Genomic DNA, 26,048 nt, shown 5'->3' on the forward strand with positions numbered 1-26,048 from the left:
ATTTTATTCATAAGACCAAACCCATGACAAGGCAGAGTGTATTAATTTATTTTTTTACTTTTAGATTTGTACAAGTCCTCATTTTTTAAAGATAACTTTGTATTTGTCACATACTGATGCTCTAGTTATACAGTGAAGAATCTAGTTTATGTATTGAAGTCCAAAGTTTTGATGAACTGTTAACTGGATGTTTGAGCTGCTATACAGGACTAGGGAATCCTTGGGGGTTGATTGGTGTACTGTATCTATCAGGGACGATAGAAGGGCTTCAACTAAGCTCTTACAGGACAGAAAAACAAAACAAACTGGTACAGGTAAGAGATGGAGCATGTCTGGAGCTCAAAGCCATGGGCTATATTGGCAAGATGCGATAGGTTCCTGTATAAAAGCAGGCTCTCTGAAAGCTGTTTTTAATTGGTTCAGCTCTACTTCTCTGCTCTATCAACAGATTGGCCAGCAATTGAATCTCAAAGGTGACACATTACATATGTGGCATCATCATTAGGGGACACATGTGCCTAAAGGGTGTTGCTAAAGCCTGTCTGTGGGGTGAATGTTTGAGTTAGCAAGAACCCAAAATGTCACCTTAGTGGTTGATGTAGCACACTCATAAAACAACTGGTCTTCATGTGTTATCTTTTTTGAATCTCTTATTTTAAATATTTAATTTCAATAACATACATAACGTAAAGGACACAGCACAATCTTTTCCACTCTTTATAGTATTTACAGGATCTAACTGACAGCGATACACTCCTCACTGTCACTAATGATAAACTGGTCACCATGGAGGTCCCATGACTCCACTCATCACCAGCAGATCAATGATGCTCTTGACTACATTACCCTCCTTTTTTTGCTGTTTAATATTTGTTGAAGGAGTAAAAGCAGTAGATGATGTGTATCTGGGTCTAGAAGCGAGCCCCTCATCTACGCTACTGTACTCAACCTGATATTGGGGATTGCAGTAGGATGCCTGTTATTTCAATTCATTCTGTGTTCTCCACTTCTCTATACTCCCATCTGTTTGATGTTGCACTGTAGTCTACAGTATGCTAATTGAACTGGAAAAAGACAACTAAAAAGTATAATGTCCTATAAGTAAGCAAACCATGTACTGTATATTGGCTTACCTATGAACAGAGAAATCAAGGAGTACATTTGGAAGGGTCATTTCTTATGCAGAATATGAGCCATTAGACATTGTAAAATCAACTTCTAAACTGTACTGCTCAGACCAAATAGAAAAAAATAAAGTTGAACTTAAACTCTACCCTGATCCACCTCAAAGAGAAGGTGGAGGGACACACCACTCAATTCGAAGCATTATCTATCTCATGTCCTTACTGTGGCCTTATTCTCAGTGTACTCGTCAACTTAAACAGAACGACACACCTGTACAATAGTGTTTCCTGTGAGGGAGTAGTGTTGAACTATCAGAACCGTGGAATTGTGGCTTCTCCTGTCCTCGACCTGATATTGATGATCTCTAAACATGGTGTAGTACATCAGGACACTTCACTGTTGGATAAGATGGAAAGGAATATAACTGGTCATTTTGATATTGTTGTATTTACACCATTCGAAGTCCAGAAGCTAAATAATTTTTCTTCTCGCTCTGTTCCCAAAGCGCTGACAGTTATCACCCCAGTTTCCATAGCAACCTCTTCCTAACACTCCGCTGGAGATTTGATGAGAGGAGTTATTTTCCAATGAGAGATGACTACTGCAACTTCTTTCTGATCTGACGCCAACAAATTTCAAAACTATGTATTTCAAAATCTTGGACATCAAATAAGCTAGGGGAAGGGACATGTAACCAGGCATAAGCCACAGAACAAACCAGTTAAAGGATAAGTTCTCTGGTTCCCGACCCACTCTTTGATAAACACTGGGCTAAAACATCTTCCCATTTCATTTTCTTTGTCTTCCTCCTGTTTGATTATTGGTTGTGGATGCTACTTACATAGTTTATATGCATGAGGTGTCTGTATTTCTCTACTGCCTATCCATATATTTACAGAACACAATGTCTCATACGGTACAGGGGTTAGCTCGGACCAAGTCAGATAACTGCTCTACTTCGCTTCAATCTCACTACCAGTCGAAAAGCAGTTTGTCGATATTGAACAAATATACACCTCCGTTCAAAAGTTTGAGTCACTTAGACATTTTTGAAAGAAAATTATTTTTTTCCCATAAAAATATAAAATTGATCAGAAATACAGTGTAGACATTGTTAATGTTATAAATGACTATTGTAGCTGGAAACAGCTGATTTTCTTATGGAATGTGTACAGAGGCCCATTATCAGCAACCATCACTCCTATGTTCCAATGGCACATTGCGTTTAACTAATCCAAGTTTATCATTTTAAAAGGCTAATTGATCATTAGAAAACCCTTTTGCAATTATGTTAGCACAGCTGAAAACTGTTGTCCTGATAAAAGAAGCAATAAAACTGGCCTTTTAGACTAGTTGAGTATCTGGAGCATCGGCATTTATGGGTTTGATTACAGGTTCAAAACGGCTGGAAACAAAGAACTTTCTTCTGAAACTCATCAGTCTATTCTTGTTCTGAGAAATGAAGGCTATTCCATGGGAGCAATTACCAAGAAACAGAAGATCTCATACAACGCTGTGTACTACTCCCTTCACAGAACGGTGCAAACTGTCTCTAACTTTAAAGAGGAGTGGGAGGCCCCGGTGCACACTTGAGCAAGATGACTAGTGTGTGTAGTTTGAGAAACAGACTCCTCAACTGGCAGCTTCATTAAATAGTACCCGCAAAACACCAGTCTCAATGTCAACAGTGAAGAGGTGACTCCGGGATGCTGGCCTTCTAGGCAGTTTTCAGCTGGAAATGTGCTAACATTATTGCAAAAGGGTTTTCTAATCATCAATTAGCCTTATAAAATGATAAACTTGGATTAGCTAACACAACGCGCCTTTGAACATAGGAGTGATGGTTGCTGATAATAGGCCGCTGTACGCCTATGTAGATTCCATACAAAAAATACTCAGTTTCCAGCTACAATAGCAATTTACAACTTTAACAATGTCTACACTGTATTTCTGATCAATTTGGTGTTATTTTAATGGACAAAAAAATGTCACCCCAAACTTTTGAACGGTAGTGTATATTTACACCAAAACCATATCTGACCAAATAATATGATCCAGGTCCTATTCAATGTTGAGCTGGATTAGTGTCCTAATAGCTCTGTGTGTGCATTACCCTCCTAACCATGCATTCGAACATGTGAAATAGCAGTAGTAGGAATATAATATGTCATATCTAAAATAACAGGTGCCATGACCCTTATTTCTATAACTGTATCATAGAAAACAAAAGGTAAAATAAACAGGCAATCCATCTAGAAGAGGGAAAATAAACAAACAAATTAATCAATAAATAAAACATATAGCATACTGTAGAACTGAAATGAACATGTCAGTTTCAGAGAGAGATATAGGGGTATTTTTTGCAATGGAGAGAAGAAGACCCACCAGCGTCCTCTGGTGATTGAAATTGATAAACATACAAGCAGCAGCAGGAAGAAGAAGAGAAGACTGTTGTCATGGCAACATTTCCTGCTTCCTGCCTGCTCTACTCCAGGTAGATGTCTTCGGTGGGGCAGGCATACTCCAGGTGCTCCTGGTAATACTCCTGGAAAGCCCGTCTAGAGAGGGAGACAGACAACAGAGGTCCTACTAAATCACCCAGCAATAATGTCTCAGCCAGACTAACATCATGGTTCTAGTCCAAGATGAGCCTCAGCTTAGTAAACATTTCTCCATACCATCATTCCCCATTTTAGGCTCCCGAATGGCGCAGCGGTCTAAGGCACTGCACCTCAGTGCTAGAGGCGTCACTACAGACCATGGTTCGATTCCAGGCTGTTTCACAACCGGCCGTGATTGGGAGTCCCGTAGTGTGGGGCACAATTGGCCCAGCGTCGGCCGTCAATGTAAATAAGAATTTGTTCTTAACTGACTTGCATAGTTAAATAAAAGTACACTGACACACTCACCAAGCCATCCCTGCTCTGCTGTGTCCCATCTTTAATAATTCAAACCTGATATGCCTGAATCATACAACATTAACAGGACAGGAACTGCGGTCATTATAAACCCCAGCTCGTTCTCACTCTACTTTTTAATGTACTTTCTTCTCCTCTCCATTGTGTGCCAACTGAACTAAATGGCTATCGTTTCCACCATTATTATTCCGACCACAGTATGCCACATCAGCAGTAATGACAGAGATTGGAAGATGTGTGAAAGCATTGTTAGACTACTGGAGAACAGCCAATGCTACAACTTCAATAAAATAAATAATGCTGTGGAGAGGCAGAGTACCAGAGAGTGCTGTCCTTATCCCTAGGTTTACAAGCAGAGCTTAAAAAGGAATGAGAATCGTGAGAGGGAGACACTGAGGTACTGTGTGTGACTCACCCAACACTCTCGGCCACACGCCGCATTGACTCCTGGGAGACGAAGACGTGGCAGGCAAACCTGTTCAGCATGGGGTGCTTAGTGATGAAGCCAAAGTAGCTGAGGAGAGAGCGAGTGGGGGAATTAGGTGAAATGTAAATAAAGCAAGTTGATATTCTTGGTGTTTATCGTCTAATGAAATGTATTTTCATACCAATTGTTTTTTGGATGGCATCCACAGAAAGAGATGTTCTTCATCTGGAAGAAGTGACTACATCTGTCAAACTGGAGAGAGAGGACAGCAACACAATTAGACCCAACCAAAACAGAGCAAACTAGAATGCTATTTGCCCCTGAAAAGAGAGTACACAGTGGCAGAATACCTGACCACTGTGACTGACCAGAACTTAAGGAAATCTTTGGCTATGTACAGACTCCTTGAGCATAGCCTTGCTATTGAGAAAGGCCACCATAGGCAGACCTGGCTCTCAAGAGAAGACTGGTTATATGCACACTACCCACAAAATGAGGTGGAAACTGAGCTGCACTTCCTAAGCTCCTGCCAAATGTATGACCATAGAGACACATATTTCCATCAGAATACAGAGATCCACAAAGAATTTGAAAACAAATCCAATTTTGATAAACTCCCAATATCACAGTGTGCCATCACAACAGCAAGATTTGTGACCTGATGCCAGAAGATAAAGGCAACCAGTGAAGAACAATCACCATTGTAAATACAACCTATATTTATGTTTACTTATTTTCCCCTTTGTACTTCATCTATTTGCACATCATTACAATACTGTATATAGACATAATGACATTTGAAATGTCTTTATTCTTTAGTGAGTGTAATGTTTACTGTTAATTTTTTATTGTTTATTATCTATTTCACTTGCTTTGGCAGTGTAAACATATGTTTCCGATGTCAATAAAGTCCCTTAAATTGAAATTGAGAGAGATGCTCATACGATGGGGTGGTTTCAGCCTCCTTTTGAATGCACTACAGTCGCTCAAGAGTGTCTGCCATTTTTATAACATTTGTTGCACTCATCCTTTACCCTCCTGCCCTTCCCCTGCACCCCTTACTTACACTACTCCCCATCTCTCATCCCTTCATCTCTCACCTCATCCATAGTGTCATATTCATCCTCCAGGCTCATCACCAGTTTAACCCCTTGTAGACTGATCTCTAGCTCACACAGAGAGGGGGGCCGCAAATGGACTGTCCGCTTCCTCGCTATCGCAATCTGACAGAGAAGTAAGAGAGAGATCAATATAGATCAACTTTATTATTTAAAGACTGTCTCATTCAGACTATTGAGGACCCTATGACCTGTAGGTTCACCCAACCCAGAGTGATGCATTTCCTGTTTACCTTTTGCATGGCAGCACAGAGGATGCCATTGCCTTGGTGATAGGGCACCTCCACAGAACCCAGGAACTGAACACTGAAACTGTCCATCCAGGCTGGGTTCCTCTTCATTCCTACAGGAAGTGCACACACAGGAAGTGACATCAGATGGGAAACATTTGATCTTATTGACATTCCGGTTATGTGTCTCCAGTGATGAAACACTGTCAACACTTGACATACTCAGTATAGAAAGGAAGTTTTCCAGTGGAACTGTTCTCCTACCAGACATGAATATAAAATATTGTAACATACATGGGATACGTGCAGTGAAATATCTTGTTTTGCAGGGTCAGCCTTCCAGTTACTGGCCCAATGCTCTAACTGCTAGGCTACCTGCCCCCCTAATATTTTACTCACCCATTATCTCCTTGGACTGCCCTATGACCTCATGGGCGTAGAAGGCTGGGAATATCCCCCTCTCTCCCGTCCGCATGTTGTAGCCTCTGTACCAGTAGTCATCCTCCTCTTCCTCGACATATAGAGGGTCGTCCACATCCAGCTCCAACTCATCCACATGTCTGGGGATAAACCTGTACGCGGAAGGAGACAGAGGTCAGAGGGTAGAGACACACACACACATTATTGGGTTTTAGTGAGGAGGAAGCAGCATCTGTCTGGGTATCAGGTGTCTCCCCGAGGAGAGGCTGTTAGCTGAAGAAACAGCAGAGACACACTTAGGGAGGGAGAGAAGGGGGAGAGGAAGTGCTGGATGATAGTCGTATAAAGGCTAGGGAGATAACAATGATTCAGTTACTGAGGAATGGAACAGGGGGCACAAACACACACAGAGGGATACCCAGGTGGTGACAGGCTGGTGTGGGTATAAATCAAATCAAAGTTTATTGGTTGTGTATACCAATAAACGAGTGGCACAGCGGCCTAAGCCACTACATCTCAGCGCAAGAGCTCTCACTACAGTCCCTGGTTCGAATCCAGGCTGTATCACCTCCGGACGTAATTGGGAGGCACACAACTGGCCCAGCGTCGTCCGGGGCAGGCCGTCATTGTAAATAAGAATTTGTTCTTAACTGACTTAACTTGCCTAGTTAAATAAAGGTTAAATCAAAATATAAATAAAACACAGATTTGCGGGTGCAGTGAAATGCTTATGTTTCTAGCTCAAACAGTGCAGTAATAAATAACAATACACAAACTTAAAAAACATAAAAAATGTTATCAAGAAATATCAGAGTGAGCATGTCAGAGTTTGGAATATAAATATGTATACATATAAATGGTGTGTATAGACAGTATATGAATAGGTGTTTACAGGTGTAGTTATATAGGATGAGCCATAACTAGAATACAGTATATAAACATAACGTGGGTAAAACAGTATGTAAGCATTATTAAAGTGACCAGTGTTCAATGGCTCTGTGTATATAGGGTAGCAGTCTCTAAGGTTCATGTGCTAGGTAGAGTACCGGATGTTAGCTAGATAGTGACAGTGCCTAAGGTTTAGGGCAGGGTACCGGGCAGAAGCTGTCTAGTGATGATTGTTTAACAGTTTGATTGCCTGGAGATGTTGATCAGTCTCTCGGTCCCAGCTTTGATGTACCTATACTGTCTCCGCCTCCTAGATAGTTTCGGGGTGAACAGGCTGTGGCTTTGGTCCTTAAAAATCTTTTTGGCCTTCCCATTAAAACTGTGTTCTGAAGATGTCCTGGAGGGCAGGCAGTGTGCCTCCGATTATGTGTTTGGCTGACTGCACCCCCCTCTGGAGAGCCCTGCTACGGTGCAGTTGCCATACCAGGTGGTGATACAGCCAGACAGAATACTCTCGATGGTGCATCTGTAGAAGTTAGTGAGGGTTTTAGGGGCCAATCCAAATTTCTTCAGCCTCCTGAGGTTGAAGCTTCATCACACTGTCGGTGTCGAGGCACCATTTCAGATCCTCAGGAATGTGCACGCTGAGGAACGTGAAGCTTTTGACCCTCTCCGCTACTGTGGGGCCCTCAGGTTAAAGATCAGCATGGCGAAGGTGTTGCCTACCTTCACCATCGGGGTCGGCCCATCAGGAAGTCTAGAACCCAGTTGCACAGGGAGGGGTTCAGACCCAGGGCACTGAGCTTAGTGATGAGCTTATATGGCACTATGGTGTTGAAGGCTGAGCTAAAGTAGATGAACAGCATTCTCACAAAGGCATTCCTCTTATCCAGGTTGGATAGGGCAGTGTAATGACACTTGTTTTGTCCCTGCCACATACGTCTCATGTCTGAGCCAGTGAATTGCAACTCTACTTTCTCCCTGTACTATAATTTTACCTCTGTTAATTGCCTATCAGAGGTTATAGTTCTTCTGTTTGCACACGTCCATGTTAACAGTCACCTTGCCATGATTAAATGCGGTGGTTCAGGCTTTCAGTTTTGTGCGAATGCTGCCATCAACCAAGGGATGGATTTGGATAAGTCCTAATCATCACAGTGGGAACAACATCCTCTATACACTTCCTGATGTACAGTCACGAGTCATACGTATACGTCGATACTATTCCCAGAGGAAACCCGGAACATTTCCCAGTCTGCATGATCAAAACAGTCTTCAAGCATAGATTCCGATTGAACAGACCAACGTTGACCAGTCCTTACCAAGGAGGCTTTCTATTTAACTTTCTGCCTATAGGCAAGGAGCAAAGGGAGGGTCGGGGGAGGGCCTTATAACTATCCCGGAAGGGACAGTAATAATAGTAAAGAGTGTTCTCTCCATGTGTAGCACACGCGATGTGTTGATAGCATTTTGGGAGCGTTTTACTCAGATTTCGCTTATTAATGTCCACAGCTACAACAAAAAAATGCAGCCTCAGAATAGGCAGTTTCCAGTTTGCACAAGGTCCAGTGTAGTTTCTTGAGCACTGTCAGTGTCAGCTTGGGGGGATTATACACGGCAGTGACAAAAAGCGAAGAAATGTATGCAGTCTGCATTTGATGGTGAGTTATTCCAGATCGGGAGAAAGAAAGGACTTGAGTTCCTGTACGTTATCACAATCACAACACCATGAGTTGTTAATCATGAGACAAACCCCTCCGCCTTTGTTTTTCCCTGACGGTTCTTTCTTTCTGTGTGCACGATGAATGGAGAACCCCGCTGACTGGACAGTACTATGATTCCGTGAAACAGAGTATGTTACAGTCCCTTATGTCTCACTGAAAGAAGAGCCTCCCCCTTAGTTCATTTTTTTTATTGACCAGGGACTGAATGCAAATAATATACTAGGAAGCGGTGGATGGTTTGCTTGCTATCTGAGTCTGACTAGCAGCCCACCCACTCCTTTGGCGTCAACGTTTTGGTGTAGTACAGGGACTGCCTCGGGAAGGCAACACAAAAATGAACTGCTGAGTTGGCTAGGAGCTAGAAACAGGGCGATCGTTGGCGCCATTTTTTCTATATAGCTACAGTGGGGCAAAAAAGTATTTAGTCAGCCACCAATTGTGCAAGTTCTCCCACTTAAAAAGATAATAGAGGCCTGTAATTTTCATCAAGTCCTTTCTTTCTCCCGATCTGGAATAACTCACCATCAAATGCAGACTGCATACATTTCTTCGCTTTTTGTCACTGCCGTGTACATTCCCCCCAAGCCGACACTGCGACAGTGCTCAAGAAACTACACTGGACTTTTTTGCCCCACTGTATATAGCTGTTACTCCTGCTGTAACCATGACAACTTCCCTCTTCTCGCTCCCCATTCCTCTCTTCCTCCCTCCCTCCATCTCTTCTTCCCTCCCTCCAGACCACTGGAGATTCACCAGATTCTCATTCTCCAACTGCACACACCCATCCTTTGTCCCATATCACCTAAGGTCCATATTATGACTAAGAACAAAGAGTCAAACAGATAAGATATTATAATACTGTATGTTCTCTTACAATGATAACATTGTAAGACATCCTTCCTGTTTGGCCCTGTCCGGAGGTGTCCTCGGATGGGGCCACAGTGTCTTCTGACCCCTCCTGTCTCAGCCTCCAGTATTTATGCTGCAGTAGTTTATGTGTCGGGGTGCTGGGGTCCAATTCGGTGTCCTGTGTGAATCTAAGTGTGCGTTCTCTAATTCTCTCCTTCTCTCTCTCGGAGGACCTGAGCCCTAGGACCATGCCCCAGGACTACCTGACATGATGACTCCTTGCTGTCCCCAGTCCACCTGGCCGTGCTGCTGCTCCATTTTCAACTGTTCTACCTTATTATTATTTGACCATGCTGGTCATTTATGAACATTTGAACATCGTGGCCATGTTCTGTTATAATCTCCACCCGGCACAGCCGGAAGAGGACTGGCCACCCCACATATGCTCTCTCTAATTCTCTTTCTTTCTCTCTCTCGGAGGACCTGAGCCCTAGGACCATGCCCCAGGACTACCTGACATGATGACTCCTTGCTGTCCACAGTCCACCTGGCCGTGCTGCTGCTCCAGTTTCAACTGTTCTACCTTATTATTATTCGACCATGCTGGTCATTTATGAACATTTGAACATCTTGGCCATGTTCTGTTATAATCTCCACCCGGCACAGCCGGAAGAGGACTGGCCACCCCACATATGCTCTCTCTAATTCTCTTTCTTTCTCTCTCTCGGAGGACCTGAGCCCTAGGACCATGCCCCAGGACTACCTGACATGATGACTTCTTGCTGTCCCCAGTCCACCTGGCCGTGCTGCTGCTCCAGTTTCAACTGTTCTGCCTTATTATTATTCGACCATACTGGTCATTTATGAACATTTGAAAATCTTGGCCATGTTCTGTTATAATCTCTACCCGGCACAGCCAGAAGAGGACTGGCCACCCCACGTAGCCTGGTTCCTCTCTAGGTTTCTTCCTAGCTTTTGGCCTTTCTAGGGAGTTTTTCCTAACCACCGTGCTTCTACACCTGCATTGCTTGCTGTTTGGGGTTTTAGGCTGGGTTTCTGTACAGCACTTTGAGATATCAGCTGATGTACGAAGGGCTATATAAATAAATTTGATTTGATTACAATAACCACAGGTTTTTGTCTGATCAGGATTTGAGATTGCTTGTTGTGTTGGTCTCTTTATATAACACAGTACGTATGTCTATAAATTATGTTCTGAATGCTATGACTCACCTGTAGACAGCCCTGTGTGTCTGGTCCCGCTCTTCTCCATTGATGGTACAGGAGAACAGCCCAAACGACTCTGTGCCTGCACAGGTAAACACACACCCCAGTGAGAACACCGATACACTTGTTGGGCGGTACATTAATGTAACCCATAGGACCTCTCTGAATAAAATCTAAATAAATGATAACTGCATCTGTCAAAATAACTTATGTTGATGAAATTCTTGTTCTTCCCATTTGTAATAGACCATTAATTATGTATAAGATCATTCATTAATGAAGTGAATGGAGAGGTTAATGATGGTTCAGTGATTTGTATCACGCTACAGCTTGGGAGAGCTAACATGGACACTCATTTATCATATGATTTATCAAATGAGAGTCAAAATGGTATGAAACCCCAAGTATAAGCTTCATTCACCACTTTTTTCGTCACAACAATAATATGTTTGACTACAGCCCTTATCCCCCTTGCTAGTAGCTAAAATTGTTTAGGTGCTCATAGTTAGTATGTAGTTAGTTAGTTGGTCTGTAGCCTACTTACTGGAGGATTGTGAGATGCAGGACATTAGCTAGTTAATTAATTAGTTAGTTAGTTTGTGTGTAGCCTACTTACTGGAGGATTGTGAGAGCCAGAAAGTTAGTTAGTTACTGACAGGAGGATTGTGAGATGCAGTAAGATTGAGTTTGAGTTTATTTTATTTTTACAGGGACAGTGCACATTTATCAACATTTCAGTAAAAGTGCCGGTTTTAGCCAGGCGGCTGATTTTCAACCGCAGTCCCTGGGCAGGTTATTCAAAAATATATTTAGTTAGTTAGTTAGTTACTGGAGGATTGTGAGATGCAGTAAGTTAAACTGAACAAAAATATAAAAACAGAATGCAACAATTTCAACGATTTTACTGAGTTACAGTTCATATAAAGAAATCAGTCAATTGAAATCATTTCATTTGGCCCTAATCTATGCATTTTACATAACTGGGCAGGGGTGCAACCATGTGTGGGCCTGGGAGGAGGGAGGGCCCACCCCCACCCAGGGAGGAGGGCCCACCCACTGGGGAGTCAGGCCCAGCAAATCAGAATTTGTTTTTCCACACAAAAGGGCATTTTTAAAAGACAGAAATACTCCTCAGTTTCCTCAACTGTCCGGGTGGCTGGTGTATGGATTTCCCACAGGTGTAGAAGCCAGATGTGGAGGTCTTGAGCTGGCGTAGTTACACGTGGTTTGTGGTCATGAGTCCGATTGGATGTATAGCCAAATTCTCTAAAATGACGTTAGAGGCAGCTCATAATAGAGAAATTAACAATAAATTCTCTAGCAACAGCTCTGGCAGACATTCCTGCAGTCAGCATGCCAATTGCTCGCTCCCTCAAAATTTGAGACATCTGTGGCATTGTGTTGTGTGACAAAACTGCACATTTAGAGTTTTCTTTTATTGTCCCCTGCAGAAGGTGCACCCGTGTAATGATCATGCTGTTTAATCAGCTTCTTGATATGCCACACCTGTCAGGTGGATGGATTATCTTGGCAAAGGAGAAATGTTCACAAACAGGAATGTAAACAAATTTGTGCACAAAGTTTTAGAGAACTAAGCTATTTGTGCGCATGGAAAATTGATTGGATCTTTTATTTCAGCACATGAAACATGGGACCAACACTTTACATGTTGCATTCATATTTTTGTTCAGTATTAGTTACTGGAGGATTATGAGATAGTGAGTTAGCTAGTTAAGGAATTAGTTAGCTAGTTAGTTTGTAGCCTGCTTACAGAGGATTGGGAGGTGCAGTAACATTGTTAGTTAATTGTTCCACATTTTGTTGTGTTAAAGCCTCAGTTTAAAATTGATCAAATTTAGATTTTGTGTCATTGGCCTACACACAACACCCCATAATGTCAAAGTGGAATTATGTTTAAGGAGTCAAAAAGTATTCATCCCCTTTATTATGGCAAGCTTTTAATAAGTTCAGGAGCTACAAGTCACATACCAAGTTGACTCACTCTGTGTGCAATAATAGCATTTAACTTTTTTAATGACCACCTCATCTCTGTAGCCGACACCTACAACTATCTGTAAGGTCCCTCAGTCGAGCAGTGAATTTCAAACAAAGATTCAACCACAAAGACCAGGGAGGTTTTCCAATGCCTCACTAAGGGCACCTATTGGTAGATGGATAAAAATACAAAAAGTAGAAATGGAATATCCCTTTGAGCATGGTGAAGTTATTAATTACACTTTGGATGGGGTATCAATATACCCAGTCACTACAAAGATACAGGCATCCTTCCTAACTCAGTTGCTGGAGAGGAAGGAAACCGCGCAGGAATTTTACAATGAGGCAAATGGTTTAATGGCTGTGATAGCTGAAAACTGAGGATGGATCAACAACATTTTAATTACTCCACAATACTAACCTAAATGACAGAGTGAAAAGGAGGAAGCCTGTACATAAAAAATATTCCAAAACATGCATCCTGTTTGCAATAAGGCACTAAAGTATAACAGCAAAAAATGTGCGAAAGAAATTAAAGCATTATAATTTGGGTAAATCCAACAAAACACATCACTGAGTACCACTCTTCATATTTTTAAGCATGGTGGTGGCTGCATCATGTTATGCGATACTTGTCATTGGCAAGGACGAGGGAGTTTTTTTAGGATGAAAAAAGAAACGGAATAGAACTAAGCACAGTCAAAATCCTAGAGGAAAATCTGCTTCAATCGCTTTCCAAGACAAATTCACCTTTCAGCCGAATTCCCCTTTCAGCACAATAAACTAAAACACAAGGTCAAATATACAATGGAGTTGCTCACCAAGATGACATTGAATGTCCCTGAGTGGCCTAGTCAAAGTTTTAACTTAAATAGGCTTGGAAATCTATGGCAAGACTTGAAATGGCTGTCTAGCAATGATCAACAACCAACTGAACAGAGCTTGAAGAATTAAAAAAATAATATGGTGCAAATATTGTACAATTCAGTTGTGCAAAATACTTAGAGACTTTACCCATAAAGACTCACAACTGAAATCACTGCCAAAGGTGATTCTAACACGTATTGACTTATGGGTGTGAATACTTATGTAAGTGAGATATTTCTGTATTTAATTTTCAATACATTTGCAAAACATTCTAAAAACATGTTATTGTGTGTAGATGGGTGAGAATGAAACACCTATTTAATCCACTTTTGAATTCAGGCTGCAACACAACAACATGTGGAATAAGTCAAGGGGTATGAATACTTTCTGAAGGCCCTGTAGTTAGTTAGTCTGTTATTGTGCATCCTACTTACTGGAGGATCGAGAGGTGCTGTTGACAAACACATTGAGGAACTTCTTGGAGAAATGCATGTCAGCCTCAGGGGAGGAGTCTTCTGACGAGCTGAGGAGTTCTGGCTGCACCCCTCCATTCCCCTGGCCGTTTCCCACCTCCCCCGTCCCAAGAGGGTCATCATCACACAGTGTAGACAGCTCACTGTCGTCACTCAGCACTGAGGTACATCTGGGAGGGACACGGTTCACACAGGTTAGTAATTAAACAACTACACGTACTTAAATGAAGTCCACCTAAACCCTTAATGAAGGTGGGCCCTTTCCGTACGTACCGCCTGAGGCTGACCAGCTCCAGTGTCGTGTTCTCATCCACCACCAGAGTGTACTTCATGGAGTCGTACGCCAGACCATCATCATCTGGCCTGGACCGCAGGGCCTGCAGGGGGGGGTCCTGCTTTGACAGGGGGTCCCGGACGCTCTCATCGATAGGCGGGGAGCTGTCCAGATATTGATTGCTGCCACGATAGGATGACTGCTTCCTCAGGCAGCTCAGGAACGGGGAGCAGTCTCCTTCCTCTTCCTCCTCCTCTTCCTCATCGTTGTCGGTGGAGTAGGTGAGGCTGAAGCATCGGTTGGTCTGGGCAGTGGGGATGTCCAGCGTCATGCTGTGTTTGACCGTGGTGATGCGTTCCAGGGAGGCCGTAGAGCGTCCGGTGGGCTTGGCCTCCATCTCGCGGCCTTCGTCCTTGTCACTCGCTACGCTGTCACTCAGACTGGGAGAGTCCAGGTCCTTCCTCCCCTCCAGCATCATCAGGTCGTTATCAGGCTCCACAATAACATCAATTTCCTCATCCTTCTTCTTGGTGTTTTTTCCAGATTTAGGGCTGGTGTCTTTCTCAGAGTCCTGAGTGTGGTTGTTGTCTGTGGATATCCTGTTGCCATAGCGCTCCACGATCACCGGTCTGATGGTGTCAGCTGTAGGATTGTTCATGTACAGACAGGAGCCGAATCTTTCGTTTGCTTTCCCTGCATTCCCTTTGGGTGGCTCTGCACTCTTCTCCCTCTTATCTCTATCCTTCCCTTCCTTCCTCAGGCCCGTCCCTTCTTTATCCTCCTCCTCTGATCTCTTCGTCCCAGAATTCTGCATTTGTTCGTCCGTGGCTTCGGTGAACGCGTCTGGCTCGATGTCCGAGGAGGGTGAGATGGTGTCCGAGATGGACACTGACCTCTTGAAACAGTCCTCAGGACAGCTGATTGGATAAGACCCCTCCGAGATCATCTTGTTCACCAGGTTGCTTAGCAACCAAGGTGAGTCTGAATTCTCGCTCAGCTCATCCTCGCTCTCTGACTCAGACCCTCCCTCACTGTTCCCATCGTAGTCATCAGCATGGGTGGGTATGAGTCTTGGTCCTACTGGCAGGTAGAATGAGCGTTTGAAGCTCTCCAGGCTGTGGTCTGGTTCTATCTGGAGGACCATCTGTCTGGACATGCTGTCTTCACAGTGCTGGGCTGGGGGCAGGGTCTCATCTGGGTCGGCCTGGTGCTCATAGGGCAAGTCATTATCATCATCATCATCTACACTTTGTAGGCCCATCAGAGCCTGGCCGTCATCATAGGGCTCTGGAGGTAGGACGAGGGAGTCAGCAGGAGAGGGGGTGGCCAGGGTTGAGGAGAAAAGTTGTGAAGGTGAGGGTAAGGGTGAGTCCTCTTTGATGGGGTCCGGCTGGCCAAGGAGGAGTGATACCTTCATTCCCACAATTCCACTGTCCTGTTCTAACTCGGTGTCCGGGTCCAGTTCCTGGTCGGAGGTGGGTGAACTGGCCTCCTCGATGGAGTTGGTGAGGTGGGAGGAGCGTCCACTACTACTGTCATCACTGGTCAGGTCCAGCTCTGTCTCTGAGATGGAAGAGATCATGTTGGAGACCAGGGGTCCTCCGCAGGCGAATGCTGCCTCAAGCTCCCCTTCGATGTCTGAGTCTGACCCGGGAGAGCTCAGGTCCTGGTCTTGGTCTGAGGTGGTGTAGCACCGCTTGGCATTCATGTCAGCAATGCCCGGGTCCGAGGATGGAGAGTTGGAGTCATTGGCCACCTCAATAGCTGCACCTGGACGCTGGCTCTGATTAGTGCTTCGGGATTGGTCGAGAACATCAGAGCGGCTTGATGACATGTAGCTGGAGAAGGAAGCCAGCTCAGAGGGCTCGATGGAGGGGAACTCAACATAGACTGAGCTCTGGTTCTCCTTACACACCATGTCATAAGTCTCCTTACACATAAACTCTACGTCAAAATCTTTCTCCAGCTCCTCATCTGACAGAGGGGTGTCAGCTCCATCATTCCCCCCAATGGGAGCAGTGGAGGACAGGCATCGGCTGGTCCCGTCTGGATCGTTCTCCAGTTCCGGGTCTAGGCCTGACTCAGTGGTGACCGTGTAGGTGTCGGTGGCACGTCGCTGAGTGGACGTGCAGGACCGTGAAAGTTTGTGGTTGTGGTCAGCGCTGTTGAGGTCGTGGTCAACCTCAGTGTCAGAGCATTGGGATTGGTCATCCAGGGATGGAACTCTGAAGATCAGAGGGTCAGCTGAGGAGTTAATGACCTCATTAGAGCCCGGGTGAGACTTGTGTTGACCGAAGGAGCCTGTTGGAGAGAGGGAGATATAGGGGAAAGGGGAGAGAGGGAAGAGAAAGAGTGAAGATAGATAAAGAGAGATGGTAGAGGGAGAAATGAGAAATGAGAGAAATAAGAATTGATCATGTGAGCATTATAACAATAGCAGATTTGAACCAGAAGTCACCAAAGTGGGGATGGCAGTGAGGGGAGCAGGAGATAAACCGACCTATGCAAACTATTCTTGTGTTGCGTCCAAACACTCAATAACAAATGAATTCTCACAAATTGGACTAAGAACTATTGGTGTCAAAATGGAGCCCATTCTTTAGAGATTCTTTAATCCCAAACGGAGTTTGCCAAAGTCTTTATCTATAGCTCTGGCCAGTGAGGACTACACTTTCACATCACGTCACTTCATGTTTATGGGGAATGATGACCTCTGAACTCTGACAGGCAGCCATTTTGTTTGTTACCGTATTCAGGCCTCTCCCGTCTGTTGCCTTCCATGTCGCAAAGGAGGGGCCTGCGAGGGGACTGGGGGTAGGCGCCCTCCCCTGCCTGTTTGGGGGGAGTACCTTTGCTCTGGGACCCTGGGGCCTGGGGGGCTGGTTGGGAGGGGCATTGGCCCATCACGTGACTCCCATCCTCCAGACAAGAGTGGGTTGGAGACAGACGGCCTGCAAGCAGAGGACAACAGCTTTCTGTAACATTTAAAGACACAGCATCTAAAGACAATACTAAGAGGTAGATAAATGATCATACAAACATTTGTAGAAAAACTTTTCCTTAGAGAGCTAGGGCATTCCTTCAAAAGGAATCTTTTCTATGAACTGTTCCATCAGGAAAGGTGGTCCCATGCCGCTGATTAACATTACGCACCGAATGGGTCAACTCCGCAACAGCTCGCTGTATGATTGTACCGATACACAGCTTTGAAGTAAGCAGCGATTTGTTAACCTTGCAGCGGAATCCAGGGGTCTGACCCAATGCAGGGAAGAGGATCAGCATCTACCCAGGCCTGTGTAACCAAACTGCAAAACAGAGGGAGTCCTACAACAAGGTGAGATCCCAGCTACGCAAGCTAAATTAACTGAATTCCAACTTGTTATTGGGACAGACATGAACACCATTCTGGACATGCGGGACAAATCTAAAAGACCAATTACAATCCACACGCAACCAAGGTTCTCCAACATAAGATAAATTCGAAGATAAATACACAACGCAGAGGACAAGAGGTCAAAAGCACCCAAAGTCAATTGGGAATTATCAATGGAAATAGTTGCTTTTCAGTTCAACATCTGTTAGGAATGTCAGTCCTGTGGCACGTTCTCATTGGTACAACCTGAAATAGGATATTTGTTATTTGGCCATTGCCCCAGCTTTATTGCAAGGAATTCTAAATTGGTCAACCCCAGGCTAGGGCTGAGTTATAAAACTACATCCTGCCCCTTTGTTCTGTGGAGAGAACCACATGAGAGAATCCCAGGGGAGAATCACTGAGGACAGGGGAACATGAACATCTACCTCCCCACATGATTCATCCTCTTTGAATAAGAATAAACCTTCCTTCCCCTCCCCCTAAATCTTCCTCCCCCTGATTTGCTTTGGGGTCTGTGTTATTAAAGAATAACATCAACTGCTAACAACCTCATTGATGTCTGGCGGAGCTCATAAATCAAAAGCAAGAAGGGTACACTTTCTATCCCAACATCCAGAAAACATTACCGCGAATCGATTTCATACTATTATCGAGTTTTCTATTTTCTTGATATGTTGGAGAGCCTTGGTTGCTTGTGAAAAGGTGGCAGAGCTAGAGCGCTCTTCTCCCAAAAAGCTCCTCTCCCAAAAACGCTCTTCTCCCAAAAACGTCTATAGCCTCTGAACGGTTTGGCCTACACACTAAAAGGAACCCTCTGTGGACATCTGAGACACTCACAAACATGATGATGTTCTCCAGGAAGCCCACAAGCCTCACGAGACTTGTCTGAGGATCCACGGCACCAGTTTTTTAAAATGATGTAAGTATATATGTAGATACAGTAGTTCAGTGCCTAAATAAGGGAATAAATAAATGAAAAAAAAGTTTCCTGACCTTTCTTTTATCTCTCAGATTTGTTTTTTACTATCTGTTGTTCCAGGTAGTGAATCTGTTATTCAATGCGTTTCTATTGGTTAATAGCAGTAATGCCAAATTCAATGTTTCATCCAATAACTTTTTTTATATCTTTAGGCAGTGGTTCCCAAACTTTTTATAGTACACAATATATTTATTAAACATAAGAATGAGTATGAGTTTTTGTCACAACCCGACTCGTGGGATGTGTCAAAGAGCTCTTATAAGACCAGGATTATTGAACCAGGACACAAATAATAATATAATAATAATCAATAATTTTGCTCATTATTAGCTGTCTTACATATAAAACCTTATTTGTTCATCAAAAATGGTGAATTACTCACCACAGGTTAATGAGAAGGGTGTGCTTGAAATGATGCACATAACTCTGCAATGCTGGGTTGTATTGTAGAGAGTCTGTCTTAAATAATTTTCCACACACAGTCTGTGCCTGTACTTAGCTTTATTCTAGTGAGGGTCGAGAATCCACTCCCACATACAGTTGAAGTCGGAAGATTACATAGACTTAGGTTGGAGTCATTAAAACTAGTTTTTCAACCACTCCACAAATGTCTTGTTAACAAACTATAGTTTTGGCAAGTCGGCCATGACATCTACTTTGTGCATGACACATGTAATTTTTCCAAAAATTGTTTACAGATAGATTATTTAACTTATAATTCACTGTATCACAAATCCAGTGGGTCAGACGTCTACATGCACTAAGTTGACTGTGCCTTTAAACAGCTTGGAAAATTCCAGAAAATTATGTCATGGCTTTAGAAGCTTCTGATAGGCTAATTGACATCATTTGATTCAATTGGAGGTGTACCTGTGAATGTATTTCAAGGCCTACCTTCAAACTCAGTGCCTCTTTGCTTGACATCATGGGGAAATAAGCCAAGACCAAAAATTGTAGACCGCCACAAGTCTGGTTTATCCTTGGGAGCAATTTCCAAATGCATGAAGGTACCATGTTCATCTGTACAAACAATAGTTCGCAAGTATACTGCCCTACCAAGCAAAAAGGCAGTAACTATTCATTTGGTCGAAAATGAGTTAATGTCATTTTTGCTACATTAAATACATGCTTAATCATGTGGACAAGTATCCTGCCTCTATTGTATTATGTTCTGGGGAAAATGGGGGTCATGTTAGCAGTAACTGCATAAATTTACGGTGAAACCAAGGTAAATAAAACCAATTTTTCTCAGTTCCACGCAATGAGCAGTTACTGCCAGGAGCTGTGCCAGGCCCGCCACGTCTGTTGATTTATCCAGCTGTAACACATATAATTCACTGGCTTGTATGCGAAGCAGCAATTGTTTCAAAACATCTCCTGCCATGTCACTGATGCGTCGTGAAACAGTGTTGTTTGATGAAGGCATCGTCTGTGTAGTTTTTTTGGCTTTACCCCCCAGCATTGGCCCAGCTATATCCGCAGCAGCAGGAAGAATGAAGTCCTCCACAATAGTATGGGGCTTGCCTGTCCTAGCCACTCGGTAGCTCACCATATAAGACTCTTCTAGCCCCTTCTTATTAATGGTATCTGTTGCTTTTATACGCCTACTCGAAAGTTATCTTTATTCTCGCTCAAAAAACTTGTGCCTTATTTTTCAAATTGTTTTGTTCCTAAATGTCTGCGCAAGAGTGAAGGTGTCCTGTGAGAGAGTAACGGTTAATGTGATTAGATGTTAATTATTTGACAAGACTACCTGTATTTAACATTGTGTTGTTATTTTGCTGAACACTAGATGGTTTAATTTTATTTTTGGCAGTGAAACGAGGCTACTCAGGCGAGAAAAAAACCTCACCCAAATATACATAGCCACGTTAGAAAATATAAATGTACTGTTTGAAAATTGAAAAACAAATGACATATTAAGATAAATATGTGAATCACATTTTTATTTAGCGTACCCCTGATGGTAATGCACGTACCCCCATACCCCAGTTTGGGAATACCTGCCTTAAGTGGTCTTAAAATTCTAAATCAAATAGTTAAATGATCCCTGGTATGACCATCTTAAAACAATTCCATATGTTAGCTTAGAACCTGGTTGAGAGAATGTCAAGAGTGTGAATCTCAAATATAAAATATATTTGGATTTGTTTAAAAAATGTTTGGTTCCCCGGGCGCCGAAGACGTAGATGTTGATTAAGGCAGCCCCCCGCATCTCTCTAATTCAGAGGAGTTGGTTTTGCTGTACAACTGACTAGGTAACCCCTTTCCCTTTCCCTTACATGATTCCATATGTGTTATTTCATAGTCTTGATGCCTTCACTATTATTCTACAAATAAAGAAAACATTGAACGAGTAGGTGTTTCCAAACTAGACTAGTACTGTATATATGTACCTATTTAAGCCCACAGGTACCGGTGGGATTAGGGTGACTACATTTAAAATACCCAAATGTGGGACAACACGATGACTTTGTGAGACATTCGCGACACAGTGTAGCCTAAATGAATACACCCCCGGTTCACCAGGGCCAGAGGAATACAGAATGGTGTTGTCTGCGTAGAGGTGGATCAGAGAATCACCAGCAGCAAGAGAGACATCATTGATGTATACAGAGAAGAGAGTCGGTCCAAGAATTGAACCCTGTGGCACCCGCATAGAGACTGCCAGAGGTTCGGACAACAGGCTATCCGATTTGACACACTGAACTCTATCAGAGAAGTAGTTGGTGAACCAGGCGAGGCAATCATTTGAGAAACGAAGGCTGTTGAGTCTGCCGATAAGAATGTGGTGATTGACAGAGTCGAAAGCCTTGGACAGGTCGATGCATACGGCTGCACAGTAATGTCTCTTATCGATGAGGGTTATGATATCGTTTAGGACCTTGAGCGTGACTGAGGTGCACCCATGACCAGCTCTGAAACCAGATTTCATAGCGGAGAAGGTATGGTGGGATAGAAAGTGGCTTTAGCAGTGGATACAGAAGAGAAGGTAAAGAAGAGGGAATGAAAGGATGATAGGTCCACTGGAAGTTTTTTTTCTTTCAATTTTTTGCTCAGCTGCCTGCAGCCCTGTTCTTTAAGCTCGCAATGAGTCACTCAGCCATGGAGCAGGAGGGAAGGGCCGAGCCGGCCAGGTAAAATAATACAGGGCGAGTCATAGTATGGGAAAAGAGAAGAGAGTAAGGTTGAAGAGGTTGAATCAGGAGACAAAGGGAGAAAGATTAAGCAGAAGGAAGAGATGAAAGGTTTGAAGAGGAGTGAGTAGGGGGCGAGAATGATAGGATATATGAGGAGAGAGAGAGAAAGAGAGGAGAAGATTGCGACGGCACATGACTATCTGGGTAGGGGCTGAGTGGATAGGGTTGGAGGAGAGGGAGACTGAAAAGTAAACAAAGTAGTGATCAGAGATCTGGAAGGGGTTAGTAGGCAAACAGCCTCTAGTAAAGATGAGGTCAAGCGTTTTGCCTGACTAGTGAGTTGGATTGGGAAAGGGTGAGAAAGGAGGGGAAAGAAATTGTTGGAAAGTAATTAATCAAAGGCAGATGTCGGGAGGGTGAAGTCGTTCAGTACGAAGAGCGGTGAGCCATCGTTGGGAAATGAGCTTATCAAGGTGTCAAGCTCATTGAGGAACTATCTAAGGGCACCTGGTGGGCGATAGATGACAACAATGTTAAGTTTGAGTGGACAAGTGACAGTATGGCAGTCAAAGTAGGTGATGGACAGGTAAGTGAGAAAATAGAAATTCTCCAGTTAGGAGAAATGAGTATCTCTGTGCCACCACCGCAACGACCAGATGCTCTCGGAGTATGAGAGAAGCGCAGCTAGAGTAGCAGTGTTCTCTAGGGTGACCCATGTCTCTGTCAGGGCCAAAAGGTCAAGGGAGTGAAGGGCAGGATAGACTGAGATGAACTCTGCGTTCTTGACTGCAGATAGGCAGTTCCAAACGCTGCCAGAGACTAGGAATTCCACATATATATATCATCATAAACTGGGAAGGTCGACCCCTGAATGCTGATTGGCTGACAGTCGTGGTAAACCATGGGTATGACAAAATATACATTTTTACTGCTCTAATTACGTTGGTAACCAGTTTATAATAGCAATAAGGCACCTCGGGAGTTTGTGGTATATGGATTATATACCACTGCTAAGGGATGTGCCCAGGCACTCCGCGATGCGTCGTGCGTAAGAACAGCCCTTAGCCGTGGTATATTGGCCAAATACCACACCCCCTCGTGCCTTCTCGTTTAATTATAGAATATGCATACAGTGCACCCACACAATGTCTCAATAAATTATTATCTTTTTAATACCTTTAAACACCAAGTATATCTCATTTCAAAATAGGCCATCATCACTGTCAATTAGGAATGATAATTCTTCACGTTTTACCAGTGATATGTCCAAACTGCATCTGCATGCCAATCATTTTGATCTCAATCAGTTTCATAGGAATATGCAATTAAATCTTCTTCAATTACTTTTTCATAAGCAAATTAGAGCAGATGGTGTCAACAAACTATAAAGCCTTCCTTTATTTTGTTTCAATCCAAGTAAATTCTGCCTAGTAGCGCACGCTGCTGAGTTTTGGCTGCATGATAACAAAACTTGGACCATTCAGCTCACCATCCTAAAATGTCATAAGAAATGACTAAGGTGGGTTTTTTGGTGTAACAGTATCATTATACTAAGCTATTATATTTGGTTCTGTTATGTAAATGCAAATTAATAATTATGTGATCTTCCAAGACATTGATTCAGCTTTGATCTAATTTTACTGAAGGAGCACCGTTGTGAGAAGTGGCAGAGCAATGCACCCGCTGCACCGAACAAGCTCATTGAAGCACACTTAGCCTACTCTTTTGCCTCGCACAAAATTTGGTGATGCAGCAAAGAGATTTGGCCAAGGAACACTTCTGGTTGGTCTCAGGAAATTTAAAACAGGAAGGGGAGCTTTTAAAATTGTTTTGTGTAAAGTAGAAGCAAATATGGCCATGTATAGCCTCAAAAGTTTAACGAAATGTCCTTTGTCAGAAACACACTTTTTAAAAAGTAGTTAAGGCTAACTGTCTTTGCTAAGTTTAGCTGGAACGTAGCCCGAAAGAATTTGAGAAATGTGATTGGTTGACGATAGACCTATGACACTGGCCTATGACATTGGCCTAAGTCTCATCTTGCGCTGCACAGAATATCAGATCTCAACAACAATTGGAGTGTTTAACATCACCAGTACCACATCCTTATGATATATATCTTTCATAAGCGCTACATTGTAAGACAGGTCGGAATGTCTGACTGAAAAATACAACAAATCAAACTTTTTTATTTTTTATTACTTGTGTTTAAATATGATGATAAAATGCAGGCATGATTGTTTGGTTGCGGGATGCGGGACAAAGGGACAAAAAAAACTATTCAATTATATGAATTTGTGTATTGTGCATGTAGCCTCCCAAACAAGAAAATGTAAAAAAGTATACATTTATTTTTTAAATACTTGGACATTTGGAGGAAATTAGCTGCTAGGTGTTGGCAGTGAATTAGTATTGGATAAATAATGAGTAGGGGGGAGTGGTAACAGTATAACAGCATAGTACTCACCCTGTGAGTTAGGGTTGCGTAGAGAGTCCTGCCAGCTGCCCTTCTTTGGAGAAAGACTGCTGTTGTTGTTCAGTGAGTCCTGAGAGATAGAGAAAAAGAGAGCGAGGTCAGCATAATTTACCAAATCAGAGGAGAGCAGAATGCAAAGTTTGGTGTTAAATGTGATAAGGTTGGAGGTTGAGTGTGTGCGTGCATGTGTACCTGTGAGACAGTGGTGGTGAGGTTGAGGGTGGTTGGCCGGCTCTTCAGCGTGACAAGGGTGGGGGATGAAGGAGGGGAAGCGGTGGGGGAGGGAGGAGCGTCAGGATCCACCTCGTCTTCATCTTCCTCTTCCTCCTCCTCCTCATCCTCATCATCGATCATCTCAAACTCCTGGAAGTCGTCCTGGAAGGAGCAGACAGGGTGGTGCATATCGCTCTTCTCCAGAATCAGACAGTCCTGACAGAGAGATAGACAGATAGAGGAAGAGAGTGAGAGATAATAAAAAGGGAACAAAAGCAACAACCCCAGAGTCACCTTGCAATAGTTTTCAGAGATAGGTGTGGGACAGGTAAACCCATAGCAGCCTACAAGAAGAATATAACACAACATTCTGTAATCATGCACTGCATGATTACAGTATCAGCGTTCAAACACACATCAAAGCACTGCAATCAACAGTGAAGAAGCGACTCCGGGATGCTGGCCTTCTAGGCAGAGTTGCAAAGAAAAAGCCATATACATAAAAAATAAAAATTAAGATGGGCAAAAGAACACAGACACTGGACAGAGATATGGCTTTTTCTTTGCAACTCATCTCTTCACTGTTGACGTTGAAACTGGTGTTTTGCGGGTACTATTTAATAAATCTTCTTAGGGCTAGGGCCCTTTTTTCTCAATTTCCACCTGAATGACGTGCCCAAAGTAAACTGCCTGTTGCTCAGTCCCTGAAGCCAGGATATGTATATAATTGGTACCATTGGAAAGACAACACTGATGTTTGTAGAAATGTTAAAATAATGTAGGAGAATATAACACACTAGATATGGTAGGCAAAAATCTAAAGAAAAACGGAATTCTGTTTTTTCCTCCAAGAGACCATCCTCTTAGAAAGGCAAGTAAAAGGTCATATAGAACATTAGCTACCTGGAAACAATTCCTATGGCTTCTCTAGGGTGTCGGCAGTCTATGTTCAAGGTTTCAGGCTTGTAACTTCAAAAACGAATATGAAATATCAGTTTTAGTACAGGGACACAGTCTTGGAAATTTGTGTTTGCGCACGCCATGAAGACTGGACGCACCTGCTAATATTGGTTTCCTATTGAACATACTTCTTTCCATAAGAAATATTATAGTTTGATTACATTTTAGGGTATCTGAGGAGTAGATAGAAATGTATTTTGACTTGTTGAAACTAAGTTTATGGGTAGATTTTTGGATTAATTTCTCTGCAAGTTGAACGAGTGGATTACTCAAATCGATTGCGCCAACTAAACATACTTTTTGGGGTATAAAGAAGGATTTTATCTAACAAAACAACACTACATGTTATAGCTGGGACCCTTTGGATGAAAA

At 43.1% G+C, this 26,048-nt stretch overlaps 1 protein-coding gene across 2 annotated transcripts in view; it reads right to left on the reverse strand.

Annotated features, from left to right (window-relative positions):
* Window positions 1–45: 45 nt before the first annotated feature.
* Window positions 46–26,048, reverse strand: part of mapk8ip2 (mitogen-activated protein kinase 8 interacting protein 2) — a 131,801-nt gene continuing 105,798 nt past the window's right edge. Inside the window, exons 3-14 of one of the 2 annotated variants that reach the window (XM_064929792.1) lie at window positions 24,696–24,932; window positions 24,495–24,573; window positions 17,385–17,486; window positions 14,535–16,836; window positions 14,223–14,431; window positions 10,933–11,008; window positions 6,218–6,390; window positions 5,822–5,931; window positions 5,571–5,693; window positions 4,652–4,722; window positions 4,459–4,557; window positions 46–3,683 (exon numbers count right to left, since the gene is read on the reverse strand). In XM_064929792.1, the coding sequence (XP_064785864.1) occupies window positions 3,611–3,683; window positions 4,459–4,557; window positions 4,652–4,722; window positions 5,571–5,693; window positions 5,822–5,931; window positions 6,218–6,390; window positions 10,933–11,008; window positions 14,223–14,431; window positions 14,535–16,836; window positions 17,385–17,486; window positions 24,495–24,573; window positions 24,696–24,932 (3,654 nt within the window). In that variant the 3' untranslated portion in view covers window positions 46–3,610. Of the gene's footprint in view, window positions 3,684–4,458; window positions 4,558–4,651; window positions 4,723–5,570; window positions 5,694–5,821; window positions 5,932–6,217; window positions 6,391–10,932; window positions 11,009–14,222; window positions 14,432–14,534; window positions 16,837–17,282; window positions 17,487–24,494; window positions 24,574–24,695; window positions 24,933–26,048 lie in introns of both variants that reach the window. The other variant, XM_064929791.1, reaches the window with a different exon arrangement.

Source organism: Oncorhynchus masou, chromosome 22 (genome assembly GCF_036934945.1).
Source record: "Oncorhynchus masou masou isolate Uvic2021 chromosome 22, UVic_Omas_1.1, whole genome shotgun sequence".
Taxonomy (NCBI): domain Eukaryota; kingdom Metazoa; phylum Chordata; class Actinopteri; order Salmoniformes; family Salmonidae; genus Oncorhynchus; species Oncorhynchus masou.